The 20,489-nt window shown below is 41.0% G+C and overlaps 1 protein-coding gene across 2 annotated transcripts in view; it reads right to left on the bottom strand.

Annotated features, from left to right (window-relative positions):
• FILIP1 (filamin A interacting protein 1) overlaps positions 1–20,489 on the bottom strand; it is a 101,755-nt gene that overhangs the window by 46,462 nt on the left and 34,804 nt on the right. For both annotated transcript variants that reach the window (XM_058021186.1, XM_058021185.1), the window contains exon 2: positions 13,210–13,488. In XM_058021186.1, the coding sequence (XP_057877169.1) occupies positions 13,210–13,482 (273 nt within the window). In that variant the 5' untranslated portion in view covers positions 13,483–13,488. The remainder of the gene's footprint in view (positions 1–13,209; positions 13,489–20,489) is intronic.

Genomic DNA, 20,489 nt, shown 5'->3' with positions numbered 1-20,489 from the left:
AAAGACAGATTAAAGATGTACTCATTTAACTCCTTCGGTTGCTCCTGCTGATAGAAGAGCTGTAAAGTTGAACTATGTCTAAGCTTATTTTATGCTTACTGGAGGTGCCAAAATCTAAAGGCTGATGACCTCAGCTCTTGAGCACGCCATGGATGGCCTGAGGTGCTGGGGAGCACTGCTGTCCCACAAAGTTTTGCCTGCTCTCCTTTCCCTCCCCTCTATTCCCCACTCATGAGTGCACTTACCAAAGAGATGGGGTCTGTGTTACTACCTGGGAAATCCAAGACAATGCTCCCCTTCTCTCATGAGTGCACACTGCTTGCCCAGATGGGAGGCTGGCACTCACTTTTTGGCAGAATAAAGGAGAAGGACTTTGTTGTGCTCACCGAATGAGCGGAGCAGGGGGCCGTGTTCCAAACCTCGCCTTACTACACGCCTAGTAAAATATTTAAAAGATATAGAAAGGATGTAAAGAGGTTCCTGCATAAAATTGAAACCATTTAGGAAACAATAGCATGACTCTGCTGCTTGTAAAAGGGGTCTGGCAGCCTAGCAACCAGATTCTTGGTCAATGGAAAGACTGTTACGCGAGCTGGGCGTTCAGACGTGCCTCTTCCTCATGCCCTGCCCTGCCAATTTACTACAGCCCTCTCTCCCCATTCCCACAGTCTTTGGCCTCTCCCATGAGCCTGCTGACAAAACTCAGCACCCACTAAACGGGGAATTTTTTGCCACAGGCCATTCGTCACCTGGGAAATGGGACTGAACTGATCAAACTCGTTTCATATAAGGCATCTAGTAAATCGGGGGAAAAGATCCAATTGTGTTCAAGATGGGTTGAATGGAGTTGAAGCAATCACTGTTTTACACTGTCAGGTGTAAAACCCAGCTCAAGATCATTTGCCAGTACATGTCTAAACTCTTCTTCTGATTCTTTTTCCTAAGTAGCCTTCCTGCAAATTCATAGTTTGTATCTCTCAAAATCAGTTACTGGTACCTATTACCTTCATAGCTCCACATCTGGAGTCATCTAACTACTTTAGAGAAATCTCTATATTTCAGTAACATGACAACAATCCTCTTAATTAGATGAAAGAAATTTTGAAAATTCAGGAGCAAGAATAGCATTTACGGGAAATGCAATTATGTAATATTTTAGCAACCTGATATTTCCAGCTTTTGAATATTTCTTTTCTGCTTATGAAGACACTTTATTATATCTACACAAGGAAGTGCACTAAGTAGCAGATGTTTAATATTTATGAAGTTGTATTTTTCTTGCCAGAGATTAATGACAAAAATAACTATGAAACCACAGACAGGAACCTTTACTTCTACTTGTGTTGTTGTTCTTTGCATTGCACACAGTTCAAGTTATTTATAGCACAACAGCTGCTCTGTTCAGCATCCGAAACTAGATAAGGTCACAGGTTATCCATGTAATGGTGGGGTCTTACCAGTGACTGATTTCCTAAATGCCAGTAGGCTTTACAAATATTTCACCTAGAGTTAATAAACATCACACTCAAAGCATCCAGAGGGAGATCAGGAGAATGTTCTCACACTGCTTTCTGCGCTATCCAGAACATGATGTGCTGCTATCAGGGCAGGAATAGCCTCATTTCTGAAAAGCTCCATTAGAGACCTCAGAAAGTGGATATCACTATTTTAATGAAAGATTTTAATGAAAGAAAGCACCTTCAAGCAGGGGCACTCAAACACCTGTATCTGAAAATCTTTTCTAACACTAATCCACTAGTCCCTGTTTAAGACCAGTAACTTCCCTTCATTCTTATCTTAGGAGGAAACAAAAATAATTAGAAGGAAAGTGTACTTTCTTAATTTTGTCTCGTAATACTATAAATATGTATGCAGAACGTAGTAAAAACTACTCCTGACAGCTGGAATGACGCTTTTGTTAAAGGCCTGATTGCTCTCTCTAGCCCCTCTATTGTACAAAGCATGTTTCAAAGCAGGGAGGTTAGGTGCTCTATTGCATATTGCATCACACAAAGATCTTTTTGCCAAAAACTGAGTAAATATTTTTTTTCTCCTGTACCAGATATCTGAAGTAGCCTTGTTTGTATCACTCACTCAGTGATGCTAACCATGCAAAACGCTGGCTAATTACATAAAATCATAGAATCATAGAAGTCCTGAGCTGGAAGGGACTCACAGAGAACATCAAATCCAAATCCTGGCCTTGCACAGGACAGCCCCAAGAGTCACACCCTGTGCCTGAGAGCATTGTCCAAACACCTCTTGAACTCTGTCAGGCTGGTGCTGTGATCACTTCCCTGGGGAGCCTGTTCCAGTGCCCAACCACCCTCTGGGTTAAAAAACCTTTCCTGATATCCAACCTAAACCTCCCCTGACACAGCTTCAGGCCATTCCCTTGGGTCCTGTCACTGTCACACAGAGCAGAGATCAGTGCCTGCCCCTCCTCTTCCCCTCATGAGGAAGTTGTAGACTGTGATTAGATCTCCCCTCAGTCTCCCCCAGACTGAACAAACCAAGGGACTCCAGCTGCTCTATGGTTTCCCCTCTAAACCCTTCACCATCTTCACAGCTGTCTTTTGGACATGCTCTAATAGCTTTATATCTTTTAATAAAAACTGCACACTCGAGTCAAAGTAAGGCTGCACCAGCAACAGGAATACATTGGGTTTTTTTTTTTTGCAAGGAAGACTTTATGTACAGCAATGATTTTTTTACACCTTTCATCTTAACTTAATTTCCTAATACTTGAAAATAGGAATTTCACTTGCATGAATTTCTTTTACCTTTTCTGTATTCAAGTCTAGGTACACGATGTACTCTGGAGGTAGAGATTACTTCAGTGATGAAAAGTGACCATTGTTGATTGTTGATTTTGTAAAAAGGGTAAGTGAAATATAGATCCAGAAACACAAATGATCCCTCAGGGCCCTGAGGATATTGAACAGAACTGCCCTGTCTTCTCCACACCATGCAGAACTTTCTGGCCTTGTATGATGCCTTTGGAGCTCTACACTGTATTTAATTTTATTGTGCTTTATCTTGTGATAGCTCAGAAAGCTCTTCTAAAATCAATACTGGAGAAGAGGCACATGATAGACTAGCTCAGCCACTGCATAAATCTTCTGAAGTGGCTCCAGAAGAATTACATCAGAAATTAATTTGGCCTGTTATGTTTGAAAAAGTCCCTGCTAAAGATTGCAGAGCTGAGGAGAAGCAGCACTGAGCAATGTATTACTTCTTCCAGCAAGCCTTGAAACAGATCAAATGAGCACTAGAAGACATCTGTCTGTTATTTCCTGCCCACACAGCTTTGTTCTGCTTTATTGCCAGAGCGCTCCATGGATGATGTCACTTTTTTTTCTGAAGAAAACAGGCCACCAGAGCCTTTCACTGACATAATTAATTATCTGTAGTCTGGGCCACAGCCAGCAAAATTCCCATGGCAAGACCCTGAGAAGTATTAACTCCACACGGCTTGATGTTTTCAGAATTATTATGGTCTGGGATACCCTGCCTTGTCTTTTCACACTGAAAGAGTGCTTTGCTTGATATTATCAAGCCGTGGGGCAGTTACTGCAGCATATAGAATTACAGTGTCATGATCCAGTCAGCACAGAGACACCAGGGCAAGGGGTCACTGTCAAGTTATGTGCATGACTCTGCATGTTGGGATATGTTCTGCATGCTCCAGAAATGCCTCACAATGGCTAAACCCACTGGTTTGGGTTTGCTGTACCCAGTTGTACAGAGTTTTTGTCTCAGCCAGCATTAACTGTATAATATTTTTCACATGGCCTGAAGCCCAGCAGCAAGCAGAAACCACAGACTGATCCATCTAGCCATAAAGCTGCCATGTTCCTTTTGTAACCAGAACTTATTTTGTGATCTGTAAAAAGCACTTTAGGAGGGAAAAAAAGAGTGACTAATGAAAGGGCAATAACAGGAAAAGCATTTCTTTTCCTCTTTCTTCTCTTATCATCTGGCCCTATTAGTAAGTCTGGACCAAGACACGAGACCCATGGATCATGAACCTCTTTCTTATGCTTCACACATAAAATTACCCCACCATGCTCCATTTCCATTCTGTAAAGGAAATAACAGTTCTCATGAATGAGATTTAATTTCCAAGTATATAGAGGATCTAGATATGCTGTGAATGCTACAAAAAATATGGCACTCTGACATCAATATCAGTGTTCTCCTATTAATTTTTCCCCTTTTGTTATATTTTATTTCTGCCAGGTACAGGTTCTTCTGTACTATCATCCAATTTGTTGAAATCCATTGGAAACTAAAAAGTATCTTCATTAAATGTGTAACTCTTGTCTAAATTGCTGTTTGCAAGTGCTACATTGGCGGTATAGAGAGCACAAGCCTCTGAAATTAGGCGTTCTGAGTTGAATTTCAGGGATGCCCTTCAAGCAGTGGCTGTGAGTACCCTGTCTCCAAGAGGAGCAAATCAGCCCAGGCATTTCTTTTTTCCACAGTGATCTTGCTGCCTTCTGGCAGGAGCAAGCACACAAGGAGCAGGATGGAGCAGGACAGGCTGGGGCCAGCAGGGCTGTAACCACCAGGATGATGATGAAGACAGAGGCATTCCTTCTGCCTCTTCTGTGGAGACAGGAGCATGTGGGACACTAACAGACCTAAGTCTGTGTACATGAGTAATAAACTGTATACACAGCTTTCTCTTGTCCAAGCGTTTTGTTGGCTTCAACGAGATGTTTTTGAGTGCTCTGTGCTGCACAATGTGCATCCAAGTTACTGATGGCTGATGAATGGGCAAGAACACTAGGGCTGCATTTCAGCAAGCACAACCAATTATTTGAACGCAGGAGTTGTCTGAGGAAATGAGGGAAGTGGCCAAACTCTGAGTGTGAAGCACCTGCGGTGGGTGGGCAGTGAAAGGCGCAGAGTGAGAGCTCCCAGCCGTGCCCATGATGCCCTCAGTTGTCTCCAAAATCCCCCAGATTCCCCCCAATGTCCATCCTTCCCTTTGCCCTCCCCAAGCCCCACTTGGGGACATCCTTGCCCCTCTCTATTCTCCCACTGCATTTCCAAGAATGACTCTGAATCCCTTCAGAATGCTGTTTTACCTGAACTGCTGAGATGGCCCAAGCCAATACTGGGGAATTGGGGTTCCATATTCACATCAATACTTCTGTTTCTGATTTGTTTAAACTTGAAGGTGACAAATGTCTGGAAGTTACCATGCAGCTGTATATTTGAGTTAGTTCAGTTCCACTCATTTTTCTGGCATGGAAGAGTTGATGCTAATTTTTTGCAAAGAAATCCAATAATTTTCAGGATAAGAAAGACATCACTTGCAAAATCCAAACCCTTCCTGTCTGAGGAAAGGATTTCCCTTCATAGTGCCTCCCTCAGCAGTGCATCATTTTGGGTGCCACATCTGCCCAGCCCTCTGAAATAAGTCAGAGTTTACTTCATTTTGGACATCACACAAACAGTGAAGGCAGCAATTTTGTAAGATGTGGCAAGACACAGGATGTTCAGTAGGACCTGCAGTTTTCTATGTGAAAATGTTACATTTCTCTCACTTTAGTTAACCAATAGGTGGAGCCTTTAACCCTAGAAATAAGACATTTTCTCAGCCATGTTATGGCAATTATTATGTAAAGATTTATATTTGCATTTATTAAAGCTTGTTTTGGATGAAAAATAATCTGTTTTGCTCTCAAGAGCTTATCTGATCCTCAGCTAGAGGACAACAGACAAAACCTTAATAAACACAGAACTGGGGCAGAAAGTTAATAAAAACAGGTTCATCTACCACTGCAATGTTAAATTAACAACTGGTGACTCAGAGTACTGGACAGCATTATGACACATAAGGCATATGCTAGTTGCAAGCTTTCCAAAGAATCCCAGATATTTTAAAGCCAGAAAGCTCATGCATTTAACATTGATTGCAAAATGACCGGTCATGTGCTCTCCCACAGAGTGAACTTTCAAGAAAAATGAGAAAAGATACAAACTTCTTTATTACTGTTGCACTGAATATACAATTTCCACTAAGCAAATGTAAAGAAAAAGAAAAATAAAAAGTCAAATTATATCACTATTTAAAACTAATTTTTAAAAGTTTGCAAGAGAGGATCAGTTTGGAAAAAGACTAAAACTTTAAAAGCTGGTTGTGGGCAATTCTGTTTTGAACAGAAGATGAAGAATTTTGGGAAAAAAAACCCCAAGCTGTTCCTAGTCTTCCTTCCACTCTAGATAAGATGTTCAGTGGGTCAGAGACACTTGTCAGTTATTCCTCTCTCTTCTGATCCTTCAAGCCTAACCAACACAACAGATACTGCTCAGGCATTACTAGAGAAGGATGATAAAACATCTTTGTGAAAGAGGACTTCAGCCTACAGCTGTCCTGTGACAGGGACATTTTACTGGGGATCATTACTTTGAAGAGCTGAAAAGCATACATGTAATTCTAAAGCAATTTTAGTACCAAAGAGATGGATGGCCACCATCCCTCTAGTTGGCAGTATCTCTGCCCTTTATTTCAAATGGAGCAGGAAATTGCCTAAATAGCACAATTTAACTATATTTCAGTATACTGTCCTACCTTTGCTAATTTTTTTTTCCCCTCTCACAAAACAGCCAGGTTCTATTTTAAAATTGATGATTTTGGGACTTGCTAGACAAGTTCTTCTTACCTCCTATGGTATATTCTGCACTTTGCACAGCAGAAAATGCAAGCTACAGGAAACAAACCATACTATTCTGGACAAAATTAATCTCTGGTTATAAATTATTCAATAAAAATAGAAGAGAGCATCTGTGGTCTGAATTTTTTTTTTTTTTTTTTTTTTTTTTTTTTTTTTTTTGTGCTGCAAAAGCATTCTTCACCAGCAAAACACAAACAAGCCAGGGGTCAGTCAGAGAGGACAGAATTTACTCATTTACTGATATGCCAGACATTTTTAGGGTTTGTTTTTAGGCTTTTGTTTTGCTACACTGTGAATACCATCTATCCCTTCATTTTCTTGCCTTTTGTGTGCCCACTTTCTGTGTCTAGCTTGGCTCCATTTATCTCTGTTGTGTTCCCCTTTTGCTTACACTCTTTTTCTTCTATTGCCCAGCCTCTTTCCCCTCATTCCATTCTGCTTAAGTCACCTCTCCCTCCACACATTAACCCTATCTTCTCTTTTTCCCTGTAGCTCTGTACTTGCCAAGGTTTTTCCCATGGGGAATTTGCATTTCATCTATGATATGCTCATAAATCCTAAATTATTTCAATTCAATCAACAGGACTTCACAGATACCCTGCATGCACTTTTCTCTGGCTTTACCTATTCTTTCTGCCTTGGCTCATCTGCTGCTTGTTAATCTGTGCTGTTTTGCTAATGACCATTTGAAAACTCCTTCTCTTCACTGTTTTCTCTGGTGCCAAGACAACTTGACCCAGCTTTCTCTTCTGGTTTCTGTTACCTGCGCAAGGAACACATGTGGTTTCTTCCCACCTATCTATCCCACATTCCTGGCTTGAGCTTTCAGGCAGATCCAAATTGATTAATATTAATGCAAGAGTATTAAAAAAAAGGCACTGCAGAAAAATGCAGAAGTTTGTACAGTGTTTTTAACTAATCAACTATGTGGTTACTTCCAAGGTGGTTACAATATCTTGGAAAAGTCAATACAAAAGCAGTTTGAGGCATTGCATGCAGGTTTACACACTGCAACAAGAGGAAAAAGAGACAAGAACATCACAACAACAGCTACAGAGTCAAATTCTCTTGTTTATACCAGTGAGAGTGACAAGTGATGGGAAGGCCAGGTAATGCCATGCCTAAAGAGAAAGGCAAATATGAAAGCAAATGCAGAAGGCACAGGGAGCTCTGTCCCACAGCAAGCACCACGTCCAGCTCCAGCTCCAGCCACCAAGGAGGGACCCCAGGGTGTGACTGCTGCTGGTCAGGGGTGATGGGGACATGGAGAGCCCATTTTGCCAGAGGAAGTGGACAGGATGTGGTACAGTAGCACAGCAAAAGCAAAGGCTCAGAGGATGCAAGGCTGCTGCCTACAAACACATCAGGCATTATAGGCAGGAGGGACAGAGGTGGGCTTTCAAAGCAGGATCTCTGTATAGCAGAGTTTCATAAAGGTTTCACTAGACATCATTAAAATTGCTTTAGAAGTTAAATGGGAGAAATCAGATAAACATTAAAGATTTTCAGTTCTGGGACTGTTTTTCCAATAGGAGTAGTCAAAGTAAACAAACTACCTAAAACATGGCTTACTAAGTTAACAAAAAGGTTAAAGGGAGCATTTGCCTAAAAAATTAGACGATGGGATTTTATATACAGTAGATATTCTACAATTTTGTCTCCAGAATTCTCAGGTCAGTCAATGCATCTGCAGGATGAGGGAAGCCTGAGCTGGGAAGTGACAAAAAGGTAGAATAAGAAAAAAGGTCACAACTAGAATAATAAAAAAGGGAAGAAAAGTGAATAGAAAATTTAGCTCTTAGGAAAAAGAGTAGAACAGAGCAATTATAGAATAAAAGGCATTATATAATATGTAACCCTCCAAAAGGGAAAGTAGAAAAGCAGAAAGATGGAAACAGTAAAGAATTTTCCTTTCCTTTGCATATACAAAGCATAGTTTTCTGCGAGAGAGACAGACAGCAAAATACTAAAATACCTTTTGAAGTGTTAAAATACAATGGGTAGTTTATCACCTATACCCATGTGAGTTGACTTCGTTAAGAGAGAGGATTTTCCTGGTGGCCAGATGTGCAGCCACTGATACCAAAGTGTTTCATAAGGACCTTGCCAGGGAGAACAAACAGAGTCCTCTGTTAACCTTTCCCTGATGCTCCCAGGCTGAGAGCAAAGTCTTGCAGCCCACCTGAAGGTGAGCTCCCCCTGTCTCTGTGGGATGAGAGGGCTCCTTCCCTCACACCTGCCTTGGTTCAGCAACCAGCCTCCCACACCTGCCCTTCAACAAAATACTGCTCTGGCACCTCCTGCAAGCGCTGAAATTAGCCATTAAATGCAGAATTGATTACATACTTGTAAGGAAGGGATTTCTTTGACAGCAGAGTGGTTTGGTCTCTCCCTTTGAACCAGGAATGGTATGTAAATAGGTTTACCTCTGAATATCTGCTACATCATGTTTCCCTTCAAATATCAAACCAAACCCAACCCAGTGTTACATTAGGAAGTTTGAGGAGTTGTCAGAAATTGTGTCTTGTCTAATTAATAAATATTAACTTATACATCCCTTGTATATGATACATACCATTCCTCAGGACATCACATTTCACACATTGCCCATCTGCACCCTCAGGTCTGCAGCAGAGGGAATGTGACAGCAGCTGGCAGCTTAACTTGCATTTCCTTTACACCCCATGGCTGCCTGGCTTTGAGGAACTCTGCTCTCAGGAAACATTTCAGCCCCAAGGCATGCAAGGGAAGTCGACAGGAGTGAGGGGCTGAGCTGCAGGGGATGAATGCCACGCTGGCACTGGAGAAACCCAGTGAAACATGGACTATAATAAAGGCCTTGAGTGGAAAAGTTGCTCTTTTTTGAGTTGGTGTGAAATACAGGAAACTGTCTTGCAAGCTTAAATTGGCCTGCAGCAATAGGCACAGAATCTGGATAAGAAATTATTTTCCTTGAGAAATCTAATGATTTGTAGTGGGATGCTGTCATTATAAATATACTTTTATTATTGTGGGTTTTTTCCCCAAACATACAATGAAAGAGTGAGTTGTAAACATGTAGGAATACTCCTCCTCATTTCCTTTTGGGCCCCCAATCAGGAAATGTTGAAAATCAGTGTTGGTATTGCTGAAGATTAATGGCTGCTGCTCAGAAACCATACAGAAAGGGAACATATTCCTGCCAGGACAAATACGTAGGCCATTGGACAAAAATCTGTGAACCGCAGATAGTATTATATCATCATTATAAAGATCCACACTGCCTGTCTTGCTCTGTAATTAATAATATTCACATGTGGGTTTGACTGAAATCACTGTAACAACCAGGCAAATTAATGCCATGCCTTCATGGTCCAATTTATTCTATTGGTATTTGAAGTTTTCTTTTCAAATCAGCTTTACAGTATTTAAAAATTAGATTTTTTTCCAGGTATAGGAAGCAATACTTCATGGATTTTTTGCCACTCTATGTTCAATATTGGTTTAAAGACCATGTAATCACTACTATTTTTTAGATGAGCAGTTAGATCTCACAAGAGAAAATACACTCTACTGAGCTGTAGGCCCATTGAAATAAATCCCTGTCTTCAGTTCATTTGCTTCCCACTCTCCTTCAGAGAGGCTGTACTTAAGAGCTCTCCTGCCATGTATATTGGGACACATTCTCATCACCACAGCTTCTGTAAATGTCTTCTTCACTTTTGTTTTCTTGCAAAATAAGGCATAGGCTATATGGTGACCTCAGATGTTTGTGAAAAGCTTTCCTTCTCTATATTCAGTAAATGCACAGGGTCCAGCCAGGAAACATGAAGACAGGCACAGCTGAGTCCAACTTGGTTCTAGAAGCTGAAGCACAAGCAAGCTACCTGAGGGTATTATAATTTCAAAAACTAATCAAGGGAAAAATGAGGACATAAACGTCATTTCCAGGGCATCTCTCCATGGTTTTCTGGCACATTTGACTTCAAAACAAAGAACTGGGGCATCAAGTTGTAAAGTAAGTGCTTAATATTGGTACCAAGATCAATGTGGTGTGGGTCTGTGATGTGAGATGTTGTGAGTAGTGAACTAAGCACATGAATATATTACCAACTTACCATGCTAACCCCACAGTTGTCACTGTCCCAGGTTACCTCCTGTGGCTGAGCTCACTGTTTGAGGGTTCCAAAGCAGTGTCACCCTGGTGGAATGGGCATAAGATGCCCCCTGCTCATGGCTGAGTAAAAAATTATGGTATTTTATCCCAATTTTTTATTCAGATAATAATGTATCTCCCTACAGGTACAGCCTGATGCTATTATCAAAACAAATTCTTCTTACATATGCCTAGATAATGTTTGCTTTGCCAGAATTGAAATGGCTTCAAAGTAAACCTCAATATGATTTGTCAGTCCAACAAAATGCCAGCCACCAGAGATGTCTGAAAAGATCTGAAAATAAAAAGCCATGAAATGACTCAGTGCATTAGGTCACTGTGACAGCCAGGAGGTAATACCAGAGTATTTACTTTGGCTGGAGCCTTCCTTGGCTCATCTTCCTTTGTAGTGTTAAAGCCAGGCTCTCATCTCAAGCCAAAGTGCTGGAGCTTGCCCACTTCAGAAATGGGTCAACACAGGTACCAGGCAAATAACTAAAATGGGGGGTTTGACATGAAATTTAAAACTTGTGTGGATTAAAAATAATTACTCTCTTCCCTGCCTGGCTGCAAGGAGCAGAAGAAGAGATGCACTCTATGGCCACCAGAGCGGGTGTCCCCATGCCCTCCTGTCATGCCAGGAAGCTTCAGCTTCTCCCCATCTCTTTGGGGTCTGTATGTATGAAAACCCCTAAAAGTATTGTCCAGGATCTACTCCCATCATCCCCATAGGGATAATGAGAACATGAGCAGTCCTTCAAAGCTTGTGTAACTATCCCACAAAGTAAAAGACTACGGTGAAGAACAGGAGAATTACTCAAGCAATAAAGACCACATTTATTGCCACACAGGAAACATTAGTGACTTTCTTCACCTCGCCTTTCCAGACCACAAAGGTGACTTCAGGGTAAATCTTTGTGAACAACACGAGCATGATACATTTCTACTGAGGTTTGGCTCCGTTCACCACAGAAGCTGCACGCTAGCTCCATCTCTAAGGAAATTACATATACAAGATTTTGAATAAAGTCAAATGGAGCACAATAAAAATGGCTACTTTTCTGTAATGGTAATTTCTTTTTTCCTCTCCAAAATTGCATTCAACATATTTTCTTCCTTTTTTTCCCCTGTAGTTTTTCATTGTAAAATGACTATTTTCTCTCTTTGACAAAATTATTTATTTTGAATGCATACTTTTTGTAATTTAACAGTAGTTTCTGACAAACTAGAGGGGAATTATGTGCAGAAAAAGTGATATGTAATGATACTTAGTTAGATGGAATCTCAGAGTTGTGCTAATGGTGACTCACGTACCAAAGAAATTAGCAGAACAATTGCTTCTTGTAATCAGATAAAATGGTAACAAGTTCAACATTAAAGTAATAATGTTTTGAATGTGGGGAAAAGTAAAGCCTTCTATGAAAAGCTAAACAGTAATAGTTCATTGGAATAAAGGGATTAAGACAAAATGTTTCACACAGCTTGGGTGGCTTTTTTCTGCTTGTCCATAGGTTCAGTAAAAAAAGTCACTAAAGTACAACCAAAAGAACATGTGAATTTGAAAAGCAGTCCTACCACAAAAGGGGATAACTTCTGAAAAGCCACAAGTCTTCATATAGACTTTTTGAAATACCACATTTCAACTTCTTATTTTGAAATTCTCTGGAGAGAATCTCTCATGCTACAGAGAGTTCAATGATGAATTAGCATTAAAGAGAATCTCAAAAGTGGACAGACATTTGGGAACAAGTTAAGTGCAAAATCAGGCTGACTGCCATCAGGGACTTACTACTGGGCTGAATTAACATGCAAACCAGGACAACTGAGAAAGCTTTCATGCAAGCACTACTCCAAGAAGTAAACGAATGGATCTTTGAAAGGCAAAGAACATGCAAAGTACTGGACTCTGGAAATCAGACAGGACAGGCAGAGCTTTGGCTGAGGCCTCAGTAATATCTAAATATGCAGAAATTCCAGGGGACATCCTGAGTCCATTTTCAGTATTCCTGACTTGTATATTGGCCTCTTGAATATTTTCAGTAATTATTGTAATTGTATTCCCTATATTTACTTGTCTTTCCTGCTCCCTTCTTCCCACCCACCACTGATTCCCCTGTGGTTGTTTTCAGCCTCACCTGCAGATCCACATTTGTTTGTCAGGTGTTTCTTTGACAGGTGTTTGTAATTTATCTTGCTTTGGTAGCTGCAGCGGGAAATAAAGCATCACTTAAAACTGTGACTGTTAAACACCAACTACCACTGCTCTCTCCTCGTGGTCCTTTGCCTTAAATATGAATGTTCCTGTTAGTTGAGCCCTGTGCTATTTGGACAACCTAAAAATAGATGGGTACCTAGAAAATATGGTTTAGAAGACATTTAATTTACCTGCAATTCTCCTTCCATTATACTGAGTAGTTTTATCAAGTCTTCTTTAGAAAGCTCTATGGACTTCTTGTTCTTTCTCTCGCTAGGACCGGGTGATTTTGAGTGCCGTTTGACAGTTGCTGAAACCATGACCTCATCTTCCTTCCGATGAGGTTTGTTCTTTTTCTTGGCATCCTCCTGAAGTTTTTCATTCTCTGTGTGGCTGATGACAGGCTTGGAACTGGAGAAGTGCCCGTTAGACGAGCTTTCTCCACCTTGGTTTCGGGACCTCATCCCTGCCTAGAAAGAAACAAACATAAAGATGCATTTGTAAACTAAATTACTTACAAAAAAAGAAAGCCACAGTGGAAATACTGCCTTTGGTAAGAGCAACAGTCTTCTAAAAACTGGCGAATACTGTCATGCTCAAGAGATTGTGGTGGAAAGCTCAACCATTCCAACAACTGTCTGTGTGTGGCAGAAAAAAGTCCCGAGGTAAGGTTAGCCATCTTTTTCAGCAAGCCAAATGCTGATATGATTTTAAATGTATGGAACTTAAAATTGATGTGGGACAATGTGTTCCAGTGCTTCCTTTGCTTCAGCTGATGTGTTGATCATTCACAATTCAACGCTACAAAACAAAGCAAGTTGTCAAATAGATCTTATTTAATACGTGGCTTACTTGAGAAACAGAAATGAGATTAAACTTTTGAAAAACTTATTGCTGGAGTAGAAATTCTCTGTGAGAGTGGAGTGCCAAAGCATAACAAATGTCAGTCTGCTGTTTCTCTGAAATTAGCAATTATTTTATTGCAGGTAACCAAGAAAACTGGAGAATGCAGAGTAAATCAGGTGGCAAATACTGCACAGGATTATTAGACAATAAGTTCCATAAAGGAAAGTTAAAAAGAAGTTTGAAAAATGAGCACAAATGGTATGAAATCACTAACAGGTAAATGGGCAATATCAACACATTCTTTCCAGAAGATTCAGGGTTTCCCCAAAATGTCAGGTCATGGTTATTCAACGCTCACATTTCTGTCTTCTTAAGCACCTACATTGAGCCTTAGACTATGACAGCAAACATTTCTCAGCTCTGTCACCTGACCAACTGTACTGCTAAATTTTTATAGCAATAAATCTAATGAAAAATATTCCACTGCTTCCGAGTATTTCCTCTTGTTTAAATTAATCCCTGGTGTTAGTTTGCAGTTTGCTCATTATTCAAACAGATGCTTTTCGACATCAATAACATCACGCACACTTCTGATAAGGAGTTCAGAGCAGCAGTTCATTAGTGAGGGAGCAAAACCTGAAATACATTGATTATTCAGCTTTGCTAAATTACACTGGGTCTGCAGTGGCTTGCCTACGTACTTGACTCAGGCCAGCATTATAAATCTCTTGCCACAATTAGCCTTGCACTTTTTTAGTTTCACACTCAGCATGAAGATTGTCTTTTTATTATGACTGGTTACTCATGTCTTCACTAATTCAATGGAATTCATCCAGCAGCATAAACAGGGAGAGAATTAGACCCTCTATTTTGGAGTGAGAGAGTTTCACAAAGAGATTCCTTGCATTGTAGGCCTGCTCTTATCCAAACAATATGTGATACAGGTATACAATGGCCTTTAGCTTCCTGAATGCTTATGCAGGGTGTTTTTCATCAAACAGTTTGGATTAAATACATGAATTACACTTTCTAAAAACAGATCTCCATTATAAGCATGAACAATACCTGAGAACCTCAGGAAATCTTTTAGGTTTCAGATTTATAATGGAAAAATAAACATAGTACTATGTTTCCTCTCAGATAGGGCTTTTCAATTTGTTTAACTTTAATGGGTTTGAAACTTTCCAACCATGCTTCCTCTCAGGAGAGAGCACTTGGGATTCAATCTGTCTCTATTTTCTAAGTGTTTCCTTCTGAGTCCCTGTGGGTCACAGCCTCCAGCCACTTTCATCTCTAAACCAAACCTATTTTTTATGGCTTACAGTGAATAGCTTCATGGATCCAGGACATCCCACGTGTTTTAAGAACAAATATTTGAAGACTGACTTGTATATGTTTTGCAGTGGAAAACAGATTATTATATTACAGTATATTCTGCTTAGTAACGTGCCATTTTAGGGTTTTCTCTGTAGCAAGGTGATCTGAAAGTGCACAATTAATGTTAAATTTAACTTATGTCTAGTTGAGACACATCATCAACCTGAAACATTGCATAATAAACCAGATGCACTTAGCTGAGTTTGCTAGACTTCATGAAAGGTGGTGTGTCACCCAGGCACATCATAACTCAAGACAGCCACTTTGATCCATCTGTCCTTGTGGGAGCTGAGAGAACAATTCATGAAGCTGTGTAAAGACTGAGCAGTTGACTATAGGCTTATCAACCTGTTAACAGAGAAATTAGGAATGCATATTTCAAGCGTGCTTATGCTCACTATAAATCAGTAGAGGCCCACCAAGGACAAATGCAAAGTTATGTTCATTAAAATGGCAACAGAGAGGCTTAACCAATTGACCTGGTGTTTTGTATCATCTGGCCAATTAGCATATGATTGCTGTTAGAGGAGATTGAACTTGGTCTCTTTCAAAACTTCTTTTAAATTTTAGATTTATTTTGCAGCAAGCCTTACCTGACAGTAAGTGTGGCAGACATTCTGCCACACTCAGGGACACTGCCCCTAACAGCCTTTCTTAGTGTGAAAGCCTGCCAAAGTCAGGATAACGCTAACACTTACTCTGTCTTCCCTTATGATGTTGATACTTTTTCAACACATTACCCAAATGTAAAGGTGACATGTGCTGAAGCCAGAGATGCAGGTGACAGAAGCTGAAATGGTGACAGAGAAGGCCAAGGTTTCGATATTCACACAGTAATTTCCAAGGAGTTTAAGGGCCAAAATCAACGGCACGATCCAGCTGTTGTGCAGTGCTCTAGGAACACAAAGCAGCTGTAGGGATGACTGAGTTTTAATCAGAGCAGCGTGAAGTAGCCAGAACATACCAGTGATGTTGGCTGAAATACTGTGTGCTGGAAAGGAGTGCTCAGCCTTTATCATTTTGGATATCCGTCTGCATTTCTGATGGCATCACGATAAAGGAAAGTTTCTGAGTATTTGCATGACATTATTTCAGTATGTAAATATCCAAATCCCAAAACTTTGCTTATCTGTTGTTTCACCAGGGTTCCAAAACTGATTCTGGGGACACTGCCAGTCCAACACTGGTAACAAATGACCTCCTGCTGTCAGTCCTGACCACATCTCCATATCTTACAGCATTCCTGATCTGCTGAAGGGATTGTGTTCCCTGAAGAAATAGCTCGTATGATTTATAACAACTCTAGCATTTAACTCTACTTCTTTTTTCCCCACTCCTTATCAAATTGCATATTAAGCTGGGAACCTTTCCTAACAGTTTCCAGTCAAACAAGAAGACTTTATGTGATCAGTCACCTTGATTTTGACATTTATTGGCTACTCATTTCAATATGTGCTCACAGCATTGGTACTCGGCATGGGAACTCTTCAGCCCCTCCTCTGGTTCAGTCATTTTTTAAGCTTTATGCACAAAGGACAAATGCTATGGTTATTTACATGAGCCTGAATTGTTGTTCTGGGCATGGATCCTTCAGTTTTCACAAGTTAGAATCCACAGAAGATTTTATGAAATAACCTTTATGTTAGTTTTACTGACATCAGGAGGAAATCTGCGAGGAATTTGCTGAGTAGGATGTCAGGAGAGGACAGGCTGCATGCTATTCCAAGTTCTTTCCTCCTCTGATGGCAATTTGTTCTCCCCAAAGCTCTTGAAATGGCAGGTTAGATTAGGCTCTGTTACTGGTTCTGTTGGAATCAGATAATGCAAAGGGGCTCTTTGAACTTAATGTGCAGCCCCTCTTGCTAATTGGACATGATGATTTTGGCTCCACAGCATTTTCCCTTAAGATAATAATACTAATGTTATAATACACACACACATGCACAAAAGTTGATTTAAAGCCATGATATGGTTGTTGCCATTGGCAATAAGTTTGTAGTCTGGATCTCAGTTGCAGATCTAAGTGATTAGAATATGACATGAAAGTGCTGGGTTTCTGACAGGCTAACAAAGTATTGCTGGGACAGTGCAGCTGGGTTAGTGAACCAAAACTGGAATTTGTTTCTCTGCTGTGACTTTGGGAGCTGTATCTTTCAGGAGCTCTGCTGTGCAGGAATTTGGAGTGGAGCAAAGAGATGTGCAGAAGTGCCTGGGTACACAGGGCTGATTGAGGAGAACTCAAGCACTGAGCAAGACAAGATTCTGCCTGGTGATTATGGATCACTATATAAGACTAGGAGAGAAAAATAATTTAAATATACTCAAACTGGACACCAAATAATATAAACCCTCCATCAGTTCTGAAAGACCCCACAAATGATGAGGAGAGCTAGAAAACTTTTTACATAGTGTCAGTCTGTATCTAAAAGTAGTAGGTACCAATTAAAAAAAACACATCAAAGACAAGATGAGAAAAGGGAAGGGAAGGGAAGGGAAGGGAAGGGAAGGGAAGGGAAGGGAAGGGAAGGGAAGGGAAGGGAAGGGAAGGGAAGGGAAGGGAAGGGAAGGGAAGGGAAGGGAAGGGAAGGGAAGGGAAGGGAAGGGAAGGGAAGGGAAGGGAAGGGAAGGGAAGGGAAGGGAAGGGAAGGGAAGGGAAGGGAAGGGAAGGGAAGGGAAGGGAAGGGAAGGGAAGGGAAGGGAAGGGAAGGGAAGGGAAGGGAAGGGAAGGGAAGGGAAGGGAAGGGAAGGGAAGGGAAGGGAAGGGAAGGGAAGGGAAGGGAAGGGAAGGGAAGGGAAGGGAAGGGAAGAAGACATTTTCTCAAATTTCAGGAGGAGGATGGGGGCATCAAATTGACCTTATTGGCTTATAAGTCCTCAGCAAGAACCACCCCAGATGGGAATGGATGGCTTTAGCCCCAAGGGATCTGGATAGCCACAACTAAGTTTACCTGGCTTCAATGGTGTGACTTTCACAGGACAATCATGTAGAGATACAACTGTTCATACCACCTCAGAGACTGAATAAAATTATTAGTTTTCATATTGGTTATTCCAGGTCATTTCCCTGGGCTCTGCAGATGTTCATTATTTTGTCTGCCTGGAAAAGAGTAAAAGGAATCACATTCCCAAGAGGTTGTGATAGGCCCAGTAGGAGCTGTGGCTGCACTGAATGAGCAATGCTGTGCAGTTGGACTCTAAGGCTGAGTGGAGCAGCTCTGGATGTGACAGACTCTGGACTGTGAATGAATTAGGCCAAGGGAAGGCAGACCTCATTCTTGCTTTTGCTTTTGCAGATGACTCCTGTGTTTGTTTCAGTCATGACGGTCAGAGGAGAGCAATAAACCTAATGACTAATACAATGAAGAACAGAAAAAATATCTGACCTTAGTCATCCTGGAGTTTCCTGAATTTCTAAATTTTCAATCCTAAAGTACTAATCCGTTGTGCTGTCTAACCCCAGTCTCTTGTCCTCATATGCATCATGATTTGAGCAAACAAGAAAAGGTCTTTGTTCCTTTTGACAGTGTTACACTTTGCCAATGTGCTTTTGTGAGAGCACATGTTTGCTGCTTGCCCTTCTTGTTGGACTCTTGGCACGGAGCTATGGATACTCTTTGAATCAGGACAATTCTCTATTTAGTGAACAGCTTGAATAGCCAAACCACTGGGCTGTAATTCCTGTACAGACTACAGACCTGTGCCTAGTCTAGCTATGTAAACCATTGCTGCTTTCATCCTTTCACCTGGTCTGCTTGCTGCCCCGGAAAAGTGTTTGTCACACAGGTGTTAGGAGGAACAGCACCCAGTGCTGAGCCTCATGCACTGGAGAATAAATATTGGCTTCATCCTGTTGACACTGCTGCCATAGTGGGGTTTGCTGTTTGCAAGTAGTGTAGAAAAGTAGCAAGGTTATAGCAGACATGCTTGCTGAGGTGCAGCATGAGAATCAGCAAAGCCTTTTTGCTTTATCAAAGACTTATTTTTTTTATTTTAAAATTGATTCTTGTAACAGCAGTGCATAGTAACACAGAGACTGTGTTCACCAAGGACTATATCAACTATAGTTCCTTTGCTTGAAAAAAAAAAAAAAAAAGAATAAGCATAAATGTACTCTCAGAAAGAAAATAGATTTCTGAAAATTCCATATCCAGTTATCTTTCTAAATAAGTATAATCAGCATGAAAGCAGAAAAGGATTTCACAAAATTAAAAGAGGAAACACAGTCATCACCAAGGCAGATTTATACCACTTTAACTCCGTTTTCTTAATTCCAAGGTAAACTCTTCTCTAGCTGAATTATGGCACAGGTTTACAAAGAACAGAGTTTGTCCTGGTATAATTCCATTAATTTTGTCATTTTCAGGAAAACTTGTGGTTTCATCTGGAATACTTTTACATGAGTTATGCATGCTGACCAACTAAGGAGTAACATGGACTTGTTTCACAAAGATTCATGTTTCCCAGGCTTCATCTGGAAAAACATCTTGGATGCATGAGGCATGAGGAATGATAAGCTATTAGATCATAATTTAGTCAAAAAAATAAACTTTTATGTATCACCCTACCCATGTTTTGATTACTGTGCTTCCCAGTTGCCAGAAAGCACAAACAGGAGTCACAGAGGAGACAGTTCAAGTAGCTGACACCACTAGACAAACATGCCACAAGGTCTGATGAGGGCTGAGACATTTATTCTCTGGAGTGGCCATGTGGCTGAGAGGCACTAGCCAGGAGCAAGGAGGGTGGCAGCAGTGCCAGGCGCCTGCAGTGCAGCCTTTCCAGCCCATTTCAGCTGGGCTGCGAGAGATGGGCGAATCATCCTCCTCCCAGCACACTGGGGTGTCCCGGGGCCAGGAATACCTCTGATCTGAAGGAGAACGAATCTTTGGAGGAAAGCAATGCTGCTGCTTTCTGGGGCCTTGCACCCAGCTGGTGCAGCCACTCTCAGAGCGCTGGGCTGAGCGCTGTGCCCGGTCATGATTCCTCACATATTGTTTTACAGCTCCCTGCTCTTTTGAGTTAACCCATTTCAAATCAAACTGTGAACTTCACATGAAGACAGCTCTAGCAGTGTCACCATTAGTTCCAGCCCAAACCCCCTAAACATTTGTTTTATCCCCTGACAGGCAGAACGTGCCTGGAGAATGGTAAGAGAGGTGATGCAGATTAGCTGGCCTACCAAAGGTTTTTCACTCCTGCAGCTGGGAAATCTCTGGTGTTAGGTAAGCACTGGTCACTTCTTTCTCTT

Source organism: Melospiza georgiana, chromosome 3 (assembly GCF_028018845.1).
Source record: "Melospiza georgiana isolate bMelGeo1 chromosome 3, bMelGeo1.pri, whole genome shotgun sequence".
NCBI classification, from domain to species: Eukaryota; Metazoa; Chordata; class Aves; order Passeriformes; family Passerellidae; genus Melospiza; species Melospiza georgiana.
The sequence above is the reverse complement of the archived record's forward strand: the minus strand, read 5'-3'. Positions and strand labels throughout refer to the sequence as shown.